This window comes from Schistocerca americana, chromosome 7 (genome assembly GCF_021461395.2).
Source record: "Schistocerca americana isolate TAMUIC-IGC-003095 chromosome 7, iqSchAmer2.1, whole genome shotgun sequence".
In the NCBI taxonomy this organism is placed as follows: domain Eukaryota; kingdom Metazoa; phylum Arthropoda; class Insecta; order Orthoptera; family Acrididae; genus Schistocerca; species Schistocerca americana.
In genome coordinates this window covers 532460121-532477951 of record NC_060125.1, presented here as the reverse complement: position 1 = coordinate 532477951, position 17831 = coordinate 532460121, and the positions used below count along the sequence as shown (strand labels likewise).

The window sequence follows — 17831 nt, the reverse complement described above, 5'->3', positions numbered from 1 at the left end:
CACTATGGGACTTGACATTTCAGGTCATCAGTCCCTTAGACTTAGAACTACTTAAACCTAACTAACCTAAGGACATCACACACATCCATGCCAGAGGGAGGATTCGAACCTGCGACCGTAGCAGCAGCGCTCGGCCACAGCGGTCGGCCATCTCAAGTGTAAAGTATGGTATCGATGCCCGAGTCTCTCAGTACATCGAAACGTGCCATCACGTTAATGCCGTACGCTTTTAAAACTCTGATCATCTGCAGAAAACAGGGCGTTAGCCGCGGTCGTATTTAACCGCGGTGAGTTTCTGTGTTTAACTTCGATCCAGGACTGCGCACCAGAATTTTGCGTTGAACAGGGCTAAATGCCGACTTTAGCACGGTTAACTTTTAACCGGTATTAGTGTACTCTGCTGTTCACCACAGTGGCATACTTCCGTCTATACACAGCAACCGGCTAATAATGAATTTTCTTGCCGTCATTTCTTTCAAAAATTGGAAAGAAATCAGCGCTAGCGTGCCACCTTCTTAATAGGTTGTGTTTTGTGGCCTCGTTCAAAGAACAGCGCAGGAAAATTTATGTAGCGGTTGTTGGAGGGCCGTGTGATTGGTCTTCAGTGAAGACTGTGACGTTATTCTTCTTCGTTACCACCATAATACGAACTTTATCACTGCATCTCCTATAGTGTGTTTCCGAATCTCTTGAGAACGAGTAAGGCCACTGAATATGTGCCTTGCTCTCTGGAAGTTACATTTTCCTTGTAAATTCGATGATGCAATTAAATTTTCACTGACGTGTGGGAGCACTCATATTCGTTCAGTGTGACAATGCAGTCGTATCTTCGTCTTCGCTAATTAGTGACTGGCTTCAGCGCAGCGTTGGATTGCGACATATATGTTCGTATCTGATGAAATCGACCTTGTCGATGTCTTTTCCTTACAATTTAAGTGCGCATGTTACGGCTAGCGTAGTCCAGGCAAGTCGCTGCATCAGTTACTGCACTGTGTCGGAGATCCGTAGTTACAACCTTAGCATATGAGTTCTTCTGTACCGTGTTACGTCATTATTTGAATTTTTCCCGCGGGTTTACACTTATGTGAGTGCTGATATTTCACCAACGAAATAACACTCCCTACTTTTAGCTAATCGTAAACCAGTTGTGACTTCTGTAGCCTGGATTTCCCAATGAACCAATGGCAACTCGTACAACCTGTTATGTGTGACAACATTCTCCTTCCCCTCTCCCCCCTTTCTCCAGTTTGTATCTGGAAAAAAAGCGCTTATTTTTACAAAATAATACTTTTTCTGCTTTTGACATAATTCCCTTGAACATTTATGGACTTCTTCGTAAAGGGCTAGAAGCGTTTTTATTCTGGCTGCAAAGAACTCTTTATTTTGTTGTTTGTACCAATTTCCCACGAACTTTTTCACGTCCTCGTTGTCCTGGAACCTCTTCCCATGTAATGCCTTCTTCAGTGCATCAAACAAATGGAAATCACTAGGTACTAAATCAAGACTGTAAGGGGGATGAGGCAGTACTTCCCAGCCCATTTTGTAGACGGTTTCACGGGTTAGTTGAGCAATATGAGGACGTGTGTTGTCTCCTCTGAGATCCACGACGTCTCTCTCTCATGGCTGGTTTCACCTTCTTTAAAAGCACATCCGAGTGGTATATGCTATTCATTGTACGCTACTGTTCGAGATAATCACAAAAAAATTGGACCTTCAGCATCCCGAAACTCCGTCACCATGACTTTTCCTGCTGATGCTTAAATTTTTAATTTTTTCTCAGGTGAGTTGGTGTGCTTCCGCTCCAAGCTTTGTCTTTTTGATTCTGGCTCATAATAGTGAACCCAAGTTTCATCACAAGTCAAAATTTTGTTGAAGGAAGTGCTCACCTTCTCTTTCATAACGTTCCTTTAGATCTGTGTACTGTTTCAACCTTGTTTCCTTGTGTAGCCGCTCAACTCCTTTGGGACCCACCTTGCACATGTTTTGCGGTACATCAGCTTGTTACAGGTAATGTTATGAACTGTACCAGTGCTAACTTGAACCTTACCAACTATCATTTCCACAGTCACACGGCGCTCGGCACGAATAATGTCACCAATTCGACTTTCAAGTGAGGGATTTGAAACTGCAACTGGTCGGCCAGAACGTTGTTCGTCAGTCACTGAGTCGCGCCCATTTTTGAACTGCTCTACCCACTTGTAAAAATTTGCACGATTCATGCAACCTTCGCCATAAACTTTAGACATTCTATAGTATATACTCTTGGGTTTCTCGTCTTCAGCAAGTAAAAAACGAATAACAGAACGTTGTTCAACTAATGTGGACGTTTCAAGCGGACTCTCCATCTTGAAATGTATTTTTGAGATTATAAACAAAACAATGTTGATACATCAGCTGATCAAGGATGCCACCTTAAAGCCATAAAAGTACCAAACTTGCTCTACTAACAGCTTTTTCTCCAGACCAATTTGTCTCTTTAATTATTGAAAGACCCTCGTTGCATCAAAAGAATATTTAGTTTGTGTATTATGTTATACGAAGAACTTCGAAGTATTCAGGTATGTGCCGTCTGCACCTATAGTACTGACCGTTGGTATGATACTGTAAAAGGACGTCGTTATTTAGGTCTTGTCAGAATACTACAGCAGTGTTGCTCAGACGGAAGCAAACCTATATGTTGTACCATAGAATGACAGTATAAGTAAATTTAACTATCACCCTTGGTGTTGTACAATATTGTTTTTATACTGTAATGATAGTGATGGTAGGCATAACCTTCAGTGTCGAACTTTTAAAGCCAAGGCCTAGAAATTAAGTCCGATTTGGTAACGAACGTGCTGAAACTTGGAGCACTTCCCAATGACCGTGATAACCGAGCAACTCATTAGGACCATTGCCACCAAAGTCCGTGGTCGAAAATCGATTCAGACATTGAATTCACTATCGCCCTCTCGCTCTGATCAGATTATAGTAATTTTGTGAAGTATTCAGTGAATTACAACAATAACGGACAACAACTGAGTTCTTGTTGACATGGAAAGTCATCTGGCGGAAGAAATAATCATATGAGACTGAAATCGAAGCAGTTTTTATGTAGGCGAAACAAGGATTCAAAAATATTAATTTTTGAATCACCGCCGACCTACTTTATGGATTCATTGTTTGTTGGCGATTACGTTCGTTAATGATACCATTAGTCGAGTCTTAATGGTACCGTTAGTCGGATCTGTCGTTATCGTTATAAATAGATAACAAATTATCCTTACAAGATTTTAGAGTCTGATAATTTTCGTCAGTAAATAAATATTGTATTCTGACAGCAGCTTATTGTTGATGCAAAAATGAATTTCTTTCAGTTTACTTAAGCCTTGAAGAACTATTAAAAAAATTAAAATAGGATATGATGGTTTTCCTGGTCACAGTAGTTCAGCGTATATCAGGAGATTATAACAGTAGATAGAGAAGTGTAGTTGATAAGTGTTTTTAAAGAATAGAAGAAATGTCACTAGCCAGAATGGCTGTTGGTAAGCGTGATTCTTTTAATGCATTTGCTCAAATTTTTTAACTTATGCTACGTGTAGTTGAGAGACAAACATTTCGCCGCTATAGGTAATACAGTGATAAACATTTTTATTTGGGAAAAAATAGGATTGCGGTCCCAAGGTGCAGAAAGTTCGTAGAAACTATGCACCAGCATTCGAAAGTATTTATAACGGCGTAAATGATTGTAAACGGAATTAGGTTAATGCTGCAGATTTGTCATGTTATGGACACATGATTGAAGATTTCTCCGGCCTCCCAGGGACCTCACGGTTCTTTCGTGAGTTCGTGCTTGGCGCACATGGGGCCCCGAGCTATTGCAGCCAATTCTTTCTTCCCTGGCTGCATTTCCCTCACTCTGGCCTTCCTCCCTATCCTCGCTTCTTCCCCGTTGTCATCTCCTTCCCCTCTCTCAGCGTTCTGATTTATGTCGACCTGGCTATCCACCTGGATGAAACCATTTCCCCTTTACCTCGTCTGTACTAGGACAGATGGGGACACATTCACCACCACAAAGCCATTGTTTTTCGTGGAAAATATCGAGGACAAGTTTGGTAAAGTACAGTCTCTTAGTAAGATGTGGTCGGGGTCCCTGTTGATCAAAGCTTCTTCTACCACCAAATCCGCAGCTCTTCATGCCTGTGATCGTCTTGGCAATGTCCTGGTGTCTGTCACTCCCCACCAATTTCTAAATGTGGTCCAGTGAGTAATTTTTCATGGGGACATCATCCTGCAAACTGATGAGGAACTCTGGGCTAATCTGGAATGGCGTGGCTTTCATTTTGTTCGACGTGTGCAGAAGGGTCGCAAAGACAACCACACCAATACTGGCATCTTCATTCTGGCTTTCGAGGTGGATACCCTCCCAGAGGTCAAGGTTATGTGCTACAGATGTGACATGAAGCCGTATGTCTCTCCACCTATGCAGTGCTTTTGGTGCTTGCGTTTAGGGCATATGTCTTCATGCTGTACGGTGGACCCTTTGTGAGGTAACTGGCCACCCACTCCATGAGAGAAGCCCTTGTGTTCTGCCCCCTGTATGTGTGTCAGTTGTGCTGACCGCCACTCCCCTCACTCGCCGGAATGCCCAGCTTACAAGAGAGAAAAGAAGATCCAGGAATACAAGTCCCTGGATCGCTTGTCTTATGCTGAGCCTCACCAAAAGTATGAGATACTCCATCCAGAGTCACTATCTACAACTTTTGCCTTTGTTATTTCATTTCCTCTTCTTCCCTCTCCCGCCGCCCCCTCCCCTGCAGTTCCCACGACCCCCCCTTCTTCGGCATCTGCTGGTGATTGGGCTCCCTCCTGGGACCCCTCTCCCGGGTCTCTCTCAGGCCAGAAGACTTTTACCACCACTCCGCCATGAGGTGCACAATCTGTGTGCCCCAAGGTCGCCTGCTCTCTTTCGGTTCCAGATCTTCCAGAAGTGTGTACTCCCCATGTGCACTGCCCTCCTCCCTCTCAGAAAGAGAAGAAGAAGAAGAAGAAACAGAAATCCATAGACATGGCACCCCCGGTGCCCCCAAAGGGGCCATCGCCCCCTTTGCAACCTTAGTCTGACATCTTATTCATGGATGTCACCCCATACTTATCGGTGACTACTACCGACCGAGTGACCTACCCTCCTCGGTTTCTTCATGTCTACCATGGGCTCTCACCACACGATCATCCAGTGGAATGACAGCAGATAATATCGTCACCTACCTAAAATGCAACATCCTGTCTCCTCCTATTCTGCGTCCTGATTTGTTCTTCAAGAAACGCATTTCCGTGAAGACCACTCGCCTACATTTCGTGATTATCGGGCGTTCTGTCGGAACCGTGCTGGTCCTGGGGTAGCATCTGGCGGGGTCTGCACTTTGGTTCTCTGCGATGTCATTAGTGACTGGATCCCCCTACGTACCAACTTGGAAGCGATAGTGGTTCGAGTGCAAACGACTTCGGCAATCACCATTTTCAATGTCTGCCTCCCTCCAGGTAGGCCACTTCCTTATGTTGCACTGTCTTCCTTAATCCAGCAACTGCCGCCCCTGTTTCGCCTCCTTGGGGACTTCAGTGCCCACTATCCACTGTGGAGGAGTGTTACTTCAATGGGTAGAGTTATTCTAATTGACCAACTTATCATGGACCTCGATTTGTGTCTCCTCAATGATGGTTCCCCTACCACTTTGGTGCCGCCCATGGCACCTTCTCTGCTATTGACCTCACGATCTCCACCCCTGCCCTCATGCCTCCCCTACATTGGTCATCCCATGATGACCTTTGTGAGAGTAACCATTCTCCGGTGATTCTGTCGTTGCCCTGCTGCCGCCAGGCAGACAGGCCCCCACAGTGGGCATTCTGCAGGGCCACTTGGCCTTTATATACGTCTATTGTGAACTTTGACACCTCCCTCTCGAATCTCATTGACGTAGTCGTGCAAGACACCTCTGCCACTATTCTTCATGCTGCTGGCACTGCTGTCCCCCTTTCCACAGATCCCCCTCATTGTCGGCCGGTATCATGGTGGACCAAGGATGTCGCAGTCACTGTCCATCACCGCTGATGTGTGCTGCAGTGATTAAAGTGACACCCTTCACAGACCAACCTTCTCACTTTTAAGTGTCTCCATGCTAAGGCTCGTTACCTTATGAAGCAGAGTAAAAAGGAATGCTGGGAGCGCTGTGTTTCCTCCCTGGGGTCGCATGCCTCTTCATCGCAGGTTCGATCCAAGCTCCGTAGCCTTCTGGGCCACCAGCGACAGTCAACCGACCAGGGTCTGAACCTGCAAGGTGCTCTATGCACTGATCTTTTGGTCCTCGCAGAACACCTCGCGACACACTTTGCGACAGCATTGTCTTCCTACCCTACTACCTTTCTTTTAAGTCCCCATTTAACCGGACGTAAATTCCTACTCGTACTATGTTTGACACTGACGCCAGTGATGGCTCGTAACCACACATTTGTGCCGGCCGAAGTGGCCGTGCGGTTAAAGGCGCTGCAGTCTGGAACCGCAAGACCGCTACGGTCGCAGGTTCGAATCCTGCCTCGGGCATGGATGTTTGTGATGTCCTTAGGTTAGTTAGGTTTAACTAGTTCTAAGTTCTAGGGGACTAATGACCTCAGCAGTTGCGTCCCATAGTGCTCAGAGCCATTTTTGAACCACACATTTGTAGTTACCTTGCAAACGGGTCGTTTGCGGACCAATATTTACTGGAATTTTTTTGCTTCTATTGCCTTGTACTTTCATATCTGTCAGTTTTCGCCTACGACGTGCACTGTTTACAAATTTTCCACTTCCCCTCTCAGCTTGTTGCCCCAAGCGACCGCTTGTATCGCTTGGGCCTTTAAATCCGCACTGCGGATAGGAGCCACTCTTCCTGAACGCGGCCAGACTTATGGGAGCAGGAGGTCCCAAACACACCCTCCCCCCACTCGAACTATAGCAGGGAGGATTAGCAAAGAGAAATAAATTTGTCGTTCTTGACGTGAAAATCCGCGTCTAAAATTAGAACAACATGCCCATCTCCCTCCCCCACCCTACCCCACCCGCTTTCCTCTTCCTACGGCATTTCCTCTTCTTACGGCACACCACGTCTTTGCAGGGGGATGACATTGGAAAAAGTTTAGATATAAAAGTGTAGATATTGGAACATATTAAAAAGCTTATAAGCTGTCGTATTCTTGGGCAACACCTGTGATTGGACTAGGAAAAGAAACGTGATGTGGAACAAACAATACCGGTATTACACTGAAGAGCCAAAGAAACTGGTACACGTGCCTTATATCGTGAAGGGCCCCGCGAGAACGCAGAAGTGCCGCAGCACGATGTGGCATGGACTCGACTAATGTTTGAAAATACTCGAGGGAACTGACACCATGAGTCCTGCAGGGCTGTCCATAAATCTTTAAGAATGCGAGGGGGTGGAGATCTCTTCTGAAAAGCATGTTCCAAGGCATCCCGATATGCTCAATATTGTTCATGTCTGAAGAGTTTGGTGGCTAGCGGAAGTGATTAAACTCAGAAGAGTGTCCTTGGAGCCTCTCTGTAGCAATTCTGGACGTATGGGATGTTGCATTGTCCTGCTGGAATTGCCCAAGTCCGTCAGAATGCACAACGGACATGAATGGATGCAGGTGACCTGACAGGATGCCTACGTACGTGTCATCTGTCAGAGTCGTATCAAGACGTCTCAGAGGTCACATATCACTCCAACTGCACACGCCCCACACCCTTACAGAGCCTCCACCAGCTTCAACAGTCCACTGCTGACCTGCAGGGTCCATGGATTCACGAGGTTATCTCCATACCCTAACACGTCCATCCGCTCGATGCAATTTTGAGACTCGGCCAACCAGAGAACATGTTTCCAGTCATCAACAGTCCAACGTCGACGTTGACGGGCCCAGGCGAGGCGTAAAGCTTTGTGTCCTGCAGTCACCAAATACGAGTGGGCCTTTGGCTCCGAAAGCCCATATCGATGATGTTTCGTTGAATGGTTCGCACGCTGACGCTTGTTGATGGCCGAGCATTAAAATGTGCAGCAATTTGCAGATGGGTTGCGCTTCTGTGACGTTGAACGATTCTCTTCAGTCGTCGTTGGTCCCGTTCTTGCAGGATCTTTTTCGGGCAGCAGCGATGTCGGTGATTTGATGTTTTACCGGATTCCTGTTATTCACAGTACATTCGTGAAATGCTCCCTCGGAGATGCTTTGTCCCATCGGTCGTGCTCCGACTATAACATCACGCTCAAACTCGTTTAAATTTTGAAAACCTATAATTGTAGCAGCAGCAACCAATCAAACAACTGCACCAGACACTTGTCTTACATAGGCGTTGCCGACTTCAACGTCGTATTCTTCCTGTTTACTACCTTTGTGTTTGAATACGCGTGCATATACCAGTTTCTTTGGCGCTAGAGTGTATATAGACCGTTATCCTGTGTCAGATGAGTCCTGAACTGCAAATAGTTGTTGAAAATATCGAAGAAATTCAGAGGCAGGCTGCTAGATTTGTGGATGGATTCATATAAAACGCAGCTATTACGAAGATGCTTCGGGAACGTAAGTGGAAATCACTGGAGGGATTGCGACATACTTTTCCCGGAGCACTGATGCGAAAATTTAGAGACCCAGGATTTGAAGCTGACTGCCGAACGATTCTACTGCCGCCAAAGCACATAAGGACCGTGAAGATAAGAGTGATTGCGGATCGTACGGAGGCATATAAACAGCTATTTTGACGGGTGAAACAGGAAAGGAAATGACTAGTAGTGGTACAGGGTACTCTCCGCCACGCAACATATGTGGCTTGCAGAGTATGTGTGTAGATGTATATGAAATGATACCGCGTAACTGACTTGACGTTTCCGAGTTTCTAGGTTTCGTCAGTCGGCAGTCGGCATACTTGGCTCAGCGCGCCTGCTGTTAAGGCGGAAACTATGAATTTTCAATTCTTTACGAAGAAAATGAAGCTGAAAGAATACCGCTTAAGTCAAACAAGGTAAAACGGTTCGATTTCGCGTAGTTGCGAAAGAAGGAAATACCGCGTAACTGCAGCGTCGGAAACTCCCAAGAGGCTGCGTGCGGACGATGCTGACAGCTGTAGGGAGATTGCAGAGCCAAAAGACTGTAGCAAAATCCAAGAAAACCTGCATGGAATTGACGATTGGTGCAGCGGCTGGCACTAGGTCACTTACAAAATGAAATCTGCACTTTGGTACGCTATTTTCAAGTAACCAGCGATTTCTTTCTCTCTGAAATGATCGTCCTATTAAGCGCAGTCGATTTCTTTCAACTGAGACCTTTACTCTGCTTTTAAACACACACAGATACGTAACAAGCAATAAAAGTGTGCTGTGGTCGCGCGCGCATATACTTTACGCGAAGGATCGGTTTCCAGAGATAAGCGGACACGGGAGATTAATGGATAAAGCCCGTTCGCGGATGGATTTATTTGGTCCGAAGGGATGAGTACCCTGTCCCCTCCACCTCCTGTCGATCAGTACTTTGCCTCCCACCCCAATCCTCAAGATCTGTGTGAACGTGGCACTGGTCGAAATACAAATTCCTGTGCTGACTTTGCTTCCGAAGCAAGGGCTGGACGTGTTGGTGTTCAACATGAAAAGGTAAAGTCTTCAAATAACACTTCATGTATCCTAGTCTGCAGATAAACAGAAAGCACAGTTTGGCCTCAGAATATACAAGAAATAGTATATGAACCCGTGTGTGTCCTCGTACTACACATTTAAAACAAAATACAGTTCCTTAGGTTGAATTTTTTGAGTAGTGTTTTACTACAAAATTCTTTGGTAGTGTAAGTTTATACAGCAACCGATTATATTTAACAGATCGGAATGTGGTTTATGAATAAATATCATGGACATCGATTTCATTTTGAAAGTTAGAACACAGTTTTAGCTTCTCAAGTTAAATCGGGGCAGGATTCTATATCACAATTACAGATAGCTGTTCCTGCTTTGAACAGTTATTCTATAACTGGTAGTATGTAAAATTCTTACCAGTCTCGCGACATTATCACGAATGATTCAGGAGTCTGGACATCCAGATGTAGCAGTGCTTAGTTACATACAAATCAAAATCTGTATGTATAGAATACTTGTATCCCTATTTGTTTATATTTGCGTGTTATTCTGCAACAGCATTTATCTTCATGCCATACACAATAATTATCACAAAAAAAAACACAATCTTTCTTTACTTAAAATTACCAAAAGACATTATTTCATGACATATATAATTGCTCTGTTCAGTCGTTCGACGTATTGGCGTGTTGAAACCACATTGCCAAATGAAAATACTGGCATAAATATCGATGGTGGCTAAAATATGGTGAGAACTACAATACACTATTCTCAATAAATATTGAGCGTGTGGAGGCCTCTCAAGGCGCCCATTCACAGCGCGACTGGTCCGCCGACCCGTCTGCCAAACTGTCCGACTGTTTCTTGACACCGGAAACTGCTTGCACCGACGGAATATGGGCTGGCAGGCAGCGGTCAGGGAAGTAGGTAGACGTCCGCTGGTCTAACCGGGGCATCCGATCGCGTACACGTCGCCTGCACACAAGCGAACGGGTCGGAACAGACTGGCTGTTGCGACTCGAGTGGTCTATCTTACCTTATACCTGGAGTGAACGATGGAACTGTGGCTGATCAGGCCACTGCGCACACAATACCCAAGATGCATGTAGTACTGGGCACATAGAGGCCTTCCTTTCTTATGACCCGCGCCTGTGTAGTACATTTCGTCGTTGAAGAAACAACCCCTCGGAAGTGCCTGTGTCGATTTGGGGAATGCCGAACCGCCGGAGAAATGTGGGCACGGAGATATGCAGACAGCAGGCTCTGCGGACACCGCTTGTGACAGGTGGTTTGGGCACTTGCCTACGGGACGAGAGAAGGCCTTCCACTCGGCGGAATCGTCCGCCTGTGTACGAGGGGGGGGGGGGGGGGGGGACGCAGAAGAAACCGGACTCCGAGGGCGCTGCCACTCATAGACGTAGTGCAGGGTTCTCATGCTAGATGGTGTTAGTAGAGACCTTCATGAAACAGCGGTGCAGACGGCGTCAGTGTATAGCTGAACGTGCAAGTGTGGTATTGTGTTTCTCTGATTGTCGGCGGGTTACCTCTGCGAAGTCGTTATGGCAACTTTAAAAGAACAAAGAGTGTGTGTGAAATTTTGTTTCCTGCTTAAAAAAAGCTGCAACGGAGACACACCAAATGCTTCAGCAAGCTTACCAGGAGGATGCTATGAGCCGCACACAGGTTTTCGAGTGGTTTGGGTGCTTTAAACGTGGTGAGATGTGTGTCGAAGACCAAGCTCGTTCTGGACGCCCTTAAACATCGCGAAATGAGAACATTAAAAAGGTCCGCCAAAAGATCAACGAGGATCGTCACCAAACGATCGATCAAATTTCAGCAGAGACAAGAATCAGTTGGAGCTCGTGCCAGCGGATTTTGAGTGAGGATTTGCACGTGAGACGTGTTGCTGCTAAATTTATACCGCACCTTTTCACACAGGAGCAAAAAACCATCCGCATGAATGTGTGTCAGGTCTTGAAAACAGAGATTGCACGTGATCCAAACTTCTTGAACAAAGTCATTACAGGGGTTGAGAGTTGGTGTTACGGGTATGACACAGAAACCAAGCAACCGTCAAGCCAGTGGAGGACTCCCAACTCTCCCAGACCAAAAAAAGCAAGGCAAGTGAGGTCAAATGTGAAGACGATGATCATTGTCTTTTTTGATGTTCGTGGAATTGTGCATCGGGAATTCGTACCCCTGGCTAGACTGTTAACCAGCACTTTTACTTGGATGTTTTAAGGCGTCTGCGAGAGGATGTAAGGGGGAAACGCCCGGAACTTTGGCAATCAGGTGACTGGTTTCTGCATCACGACAACGCTCGAGCACACACGGCCTTACGAGTGACCCACTATTTGGCATCTCGGAGGTGGTCTGTCGTTCCCCACGTTCCGTATTCGCCAGACCTAGCCCCGTGCGACTTTTTCCTATTTCCACGAATGAAAAAAAACCGCTAAAAGGGGAGCGTTATGACGATGTGGAGGCGGTAAAAACAGCTTCGCGAAGGGCACTGGACAATATCAAACTTGAAGAGTTCCAAACATGCTTCCAATAGTGGGAAAAAGACTTGACAAGTGCATCGCATGTAATGGAGAGTATTTTGAAGGTTGCTGAAGTAATTTTGTAAAAAAAGGTTCATCAATAAATTTTTTATAACAATCCGGTTTCTTTTAGGTCTCCCCCTCCCCCTCCCGTATGAAGGCCTGTATGTGCTGGTTGCGTCAGGGAACACGCGGACACTATAACTTAAAAGCGGAGATATGCAGACACTACCAGCTGGAAAGAGGCCTTCCCTCCTCCCCTAGCGAGTGTCCAAACTACCTGGCACAAGTGGTGTCCGCAAATGCTGCCGTCCGCGTACCTCCGTGCCCGCATTTCTCCGGGAGTTTGGCGTTCGACAAATCGACACAGTCACTTTCGCGGGGCATGATTCTACAACGACGAAATATAGAGCAGACGTTTCCCCTTGCAGGGGCACAGATCATAGGAGAGGAAGGACTCTGTGAGACAGGTATTACATCCGTTTTGGGCATTGTGTGAGCAGTGGCCGGATCAGTCACAGTTCCGTTTTTCACACCAGGTATAAGGCAAGCTAAACCACTCGACCCGCAACGACCAGTCTGTCCAATGATGGAGCAATATGTCAACACTGTCGGTGTGGAGACGGACGTATCAGAAGTCGACTCCGCATCCTTTCATCTGAAAGCGTAACAATCTTATCGCAGAATAGCAGAGTTACAAATATTTGAATGAACCGTATTTGTCCCCACCAGCATTACTGTTAAACTGTGATAACCAACGGCAAAAATATCGACTGTGTACAGCGTCTGTGGGAAGGAGGCGGCCAAGGCCGAAAATCAACATCAGACAGCAAAAAATATTGTCAAGAAGTAGATCTAAGAGTGACTTAGGTTTTACTTGTTACTGATAACGATTATTAAATAAGCCCACGTTCGTCCTTAAAGCGTACAACCCCTGCGTACGCCAAACAACACTTACCAAGGTTTGTTAGTCTCTGCAGATACGAGACATCATTGTCAGCCAAACCCAGTCACAGAAACTCGCGTAGATCGGTCATAACTCGCCGATGCCGGCTCTGATGTTTGTTACTTCTTCCAGATTTACCAAGTGGTACCGATTCTGAGATACTGCGCGCTAACTTGTGTGTCCGATTGCTTCTGAAGTTCCTGATAACAAGTTGACAAAATTTTACAGAGATCTGTCTCAAAAGTAAAGTACAGTCAGCCGTAGCTCGTTAATGATAAGCATTAAAGAATAAGAAACTTAAATTCGTTTGAAATGTCAGTATTTCATCAATTTGTCTCACTGCGTTGCAGTCGTCTTTATTTCTTGACACAAGATCATCTCCGTAACAGTCTTTTTGTGAGTTATTACACGCTCGTTATCTCGAAACTGTCCAACAAGCAGATGTCCCTTCAACCGTCCAAACAGAGATAAAACTTTTGTCCTCAGTCGGAAATGTATGTAGCTAGTGGCGCTATGCTCCATCCCAGTTGGCCGTCTGTTGATTTGTGATGTGTGCAGCTTGCGGTCTAGGATTCTGGTGGCGCAACTTGGTGTATCTCACGTGTGAGTCTTGCATCTTTGCTTGCCCAAAGGAGAAAAATTGCATTCCTTGGTAATTGTCGATCCACATGCTCTAAAGTATATGAAAACTTGTTCCTACGGTCTCAAAAAGGCGTCGCCATAAAATTGTTGCGTGATCTGGCAACTTTTGGGGTCTGTCGCCCGGTAATTCTGAGAGCCTTCTTGTCTCCAGATAGAATTGTAACAGCAAGGTTTAATTAAAAATTAAACCTCCTTGAAAATATGTGATAACCGTCACATAAACGTCTCAAAAGATCGACTCAAGCAGACTCTTTCATCATACTCAAATTTTCTATCATCTGTTAAGTATAGTCATTGTGTTGGAGTTCATCGGTGATTGATGCTCAACTCATTGGTTGTGGTAACCCGATCGTGGCAGTTACTGGATGTTACGTCAACGTGCTGAAATTCCTAACGCCATCCATGAGCACTATTTCGATGTATCATGTCCTCATTCACTGGTATCAGTTTCAGGGAATCGATGTTGACTAAGCCTTCTATTTGTCTAAGGGCTCCATCACAGTTTCATGTTGATCAACAGTAGCTTCCCTGAAACAACAGGAAACAAGACTGAGATGTTATTGTATTGTCAGATGAGAGAGAACCAGTGCTTCAAGATATAAAATTTCATTTCCTCGCAGCATTCCACAATCCACGTAGTGCGCTACTTTTTAAGTGACCTTTTCAATTCTGTGGTGAAAATTGTCTTATCGGGAAACTTAAACACAGTATTAAAATTCTTGGAAAACTCCAGTTTTTGTGAGCGGGACAAAAATCAGCGTTTTTGAGGAGCCTGCTAGAGCAATTACAGTAACTGTACTTGCCCAACATGAGCACGCCATTGACATCCTTGAGTTTTGTGTATGGCCCTTACGTGTGATATCGCATTCCGAAGTACGGGGGCTATTTAGAAAGTAGAGAACGTTTTGGCATAAAAATAACTAAGTACAATAAATACATTTTATTATATACATCTGAAAGAGCGACTGGCATACTACTTTCCCACATAGTTACTTTCCCACATAGTCACCAAACACATTGAGGCGCTTATCATAGCGGTGGACAAGCTTTGCGAGACCTTCGCCGTAAAATTCTGCCGCCTGATACTTCAGCCAGTGAGTCACGCCCGCCTGGAGTTCCGCGTCGTCATCAAAGCGCTGCGTTGCAAGCCAGTTCTTCATCTTGGGAAACATGTGGAAGTAGTTGGTGCAAGATCGGGGCTGTAGGGCGGATGAGGGAAAATTTCCCATTTGAATGAATTAAGGAGTTCTTCAATGCGGTTTTCCGTGTGAGGTCGGGCATTGCCGTGCAAAAACAAAATTTTGGACGTCAGCTTTCCTCGGCGTTTGTTTTGAACAGCTCATGTAAGGCTGTGCAAAGTTAGACAGTACTGTGAAGAATTTATGGTTGCTCCACGATAGAGAGAATCGATAAGAAGCACGCCTTGCGTATCCCAAAACACTGTCGCCATCAGCTTCCTTGCTGACAAGGTTTGAAAACATTTTCTTGGTTTTTGGGGGGACCTTGTGTGCGCCACTCCATGGACTGTAATTTTGTCTCGCAATTGACTTGTTTCACGCAAGTCTCGTCACCGGTTACGATTCGATCCAGTAATGAATCACCATGTTTGTGATAGGCCTCCAGAAATGTCAACGTTGGCCCCTTTTGCTGGCTCAAATGGTTCAAATGGCTCTGAGCACTATGGGACTCAACTGCTGTGGTCATAAGTCCCCTAGAACTTAGAACTACTTAAACCTAACTAACCTAAGGACATCACACACATCCATGCCCGAGGCAGGATTCGAACCTGCGACCGTAGCGGTCGTGCGGTTCCAGACTGAAGCGCCTTTAACCGCGCGGCCACTCCGGCCGGCTCCCTTTTGCTGTTCTTTATGGTGCTCTGTAAGTATTTTGGGCACCCATCGTGCACAAAATTTGTGGTAGCCTAGCTTTTGAGTGACAATTTCAAACAACAAAATCCGTGAAACTAGTGGAAAAGAAAGCGAAAGCTCCGTTATTGTGAAGCGACGGTTTTCACGAATTGTTACATCAACTTTAGCGACAAGATCGTCAGTCAGAATGCTCGGGCGTCCACTCTTTTAAATCGAATGCACCATTTCCGGACAGAACATTCACTCATTACGTTGTTTCCGTACACTTCGCACAGTTCACGATAAATTTCTCTAGGGTTTAGATTTTTTGCCAACGAAAACCGTATCACAGACCGCACCTCACAACTGGCGGGGTTTTAGATTGCAGCGCACATTTCAGATTCGAATATCGAAGAAACCAGACGCGCAGAGACGTTCCCGCTGTCGCGGATGGATACTGACTGAGCTGCCGAGCTACCAAAATATACGCGATCGGCGCGCGCCTGGGGCGTCAGACGGAAACGTTCCCTACTTTCTGAATAGCCCTCGTATGATTTTGCTCTCAATTTGCTGGCAGTGGTTGCGTTGTTGGAGGTCACGGAAAAAGACAGTTTCAAAGCTAACCTAAATCAACGTCATTACTGACAACAAGGAATCTCGTGGCCTTGGGAGTCACTCTTCTTGAAATAGTGGTCATCAAAGAGCGGTGACACTCGAAGAAGGGAAATGTTACGTCGAAACGGAGAAGTTCACATGAAGAGAGCAGAGGAAAGCGCTAAGCGAAAGTGGCGCTCATCATTTGTTTTCATATTTGTAACAACTGAGGGAAGGTCAGCCACCTAAACTCTTTCGTAGGAAACCTTTCTAGTTCATTCCGCTACTGACTGCGTCATTTAATGTATTGATTGCCGGAACCTTGACTTGAAAAAAGTGTGTGTGTGTGTGTGTGTGTGTGTGTGTGTGAGAGAGAGAGAGAGAGAGAGAGAGAGAGAGAGAGAGAGAGACGCGCGCGCCATGGTGGCAAGCACAATATGAATCCGATCAAAACCATGTGGGCTTGTACCTTGATGTAGCACGCCGCAACGGTTGCCTCAGTCATTGGCGGTTCCAGAAGCGAGTTCGAAAGAACGCGATGACGCGCGCTGCACCTGGCCGTGGTGGGAGCGAGTAGCCTTGTGGATGGCCTTCGCCGGCCTCCCCGCGCCTCCGCCGGCCGTCCACCGCCGCCCCCACTCCCCGCGCCGTCGTTTGCTTTTGAATGTGGGGGCAATACGTGCCTCGCGGCGGCGGCGTCGACGGGGGCGGTTGACGGCTCGCCCTGTCCGGAAATGCGCCGGCTCCGGGAGGCAAGACGGAGAACAGGCGCGAGCCGACCCGTGTGCCGTGTGCAAACGCCGCAGCTGAGCTGTGGTGCCGTGCGCTATACGGACAAACCGTGCAGTCCCAAGTATGACCGACTGCGGCCTGCCGCGCATCCTCCTCTAGCTCGGATAGTGCCTGTTGCCTGTGGCTTCCAGCGGAGAGTGCTCTAAACATCTGCCGTTAGTCGACAGTTACATCAGACGGTGAGCGGTCTGTGCTTATCTCATAAACTTCACCGACTGTGTAATGTATTCGTCTGTTTGTGCTCAGAGTACATCGAGTAGCAGCTGATGGTGTCAGACATCGCAGTCTTGTTCTGGCGCATTTTTCTCGTTGCTGTAACAGATGATCATGTTCAATATTACCTCCGTGCTGTCGTGGAAAATACTGTTAAGAGACAACTGCCGATTCTAGGCTAGTGTGTAAACTGCTTATCTGATCGTTCTGCTACAAACCTGGAGCTTCCACTGCAGATTTCGGCTACCAGTTGTCTACGTTAGTGCATTTGTGAAAATGCTATGATGAATGTTGTTGAGCAGTATTCTTGTTACCATGTATTTCTTTGATTTAGCTGGTTATTCTGCCGTCGGTTGAAATAGTGCAATCATAGCCATAGGCGTGAACACCATTCGTGTTCTGTGTTGTCAGTGCACAATTTTCTGCTGTGTAAATCCTATTTTTCTTCTTTTGCAGTATAAATCATGGGGCGGTACACGGGCAAGAAGTGCAGACTTATTTCCATGTTCTGGCTTACTACATTCTTCTTCTTGGTGGAGATTGTTGTTGGTTACGTGACGAATTCAATGGCCTTGGTTGCTGACAGTTTTCACATGTTGAGTGATGTAGCTGCTCTAGTCGTCGCCTT

At 46.1% G+C, this 17831-nt stretch overlaps 1 protein-coding gene across 5 annotated transcripts in view; it reads left to right on the top strand.

Moving 5' to 3' along the window:
- The window catches only part of LOC124621757 (zinc transporter 1), a 262842-nt gene that overhangs the window by 179176 nt on the left and 65835 nt on the right, over nucleotides 1-17831 (top strand). For 3 of the 5 annotated variants that reach the window (XM_047147169.1, XM_047147165.1, XM_047147170.1), the window contains one exon: nucleotides 17660-17831. This exon is cut by the window's right edge and continues 13 nt beyond it. In XM_047147169.1, the coding sequence (XP_047003125.1) occupies nucleotides 17668-17831 (164 nt within the window). In that variant the 5' untranslated portion in view covers nucleotides 17660-17667. Of the gene's footprint in view, nucleotides 1-16879; nucleotides 17097-17126; nucleotides 17170-17232; nucleotides 17462-17659 lie in introns of those variants that run through there. The other 2 variants (XM_047147166.1, XM_047147167.1) reach the window with 2 other exon arrangements.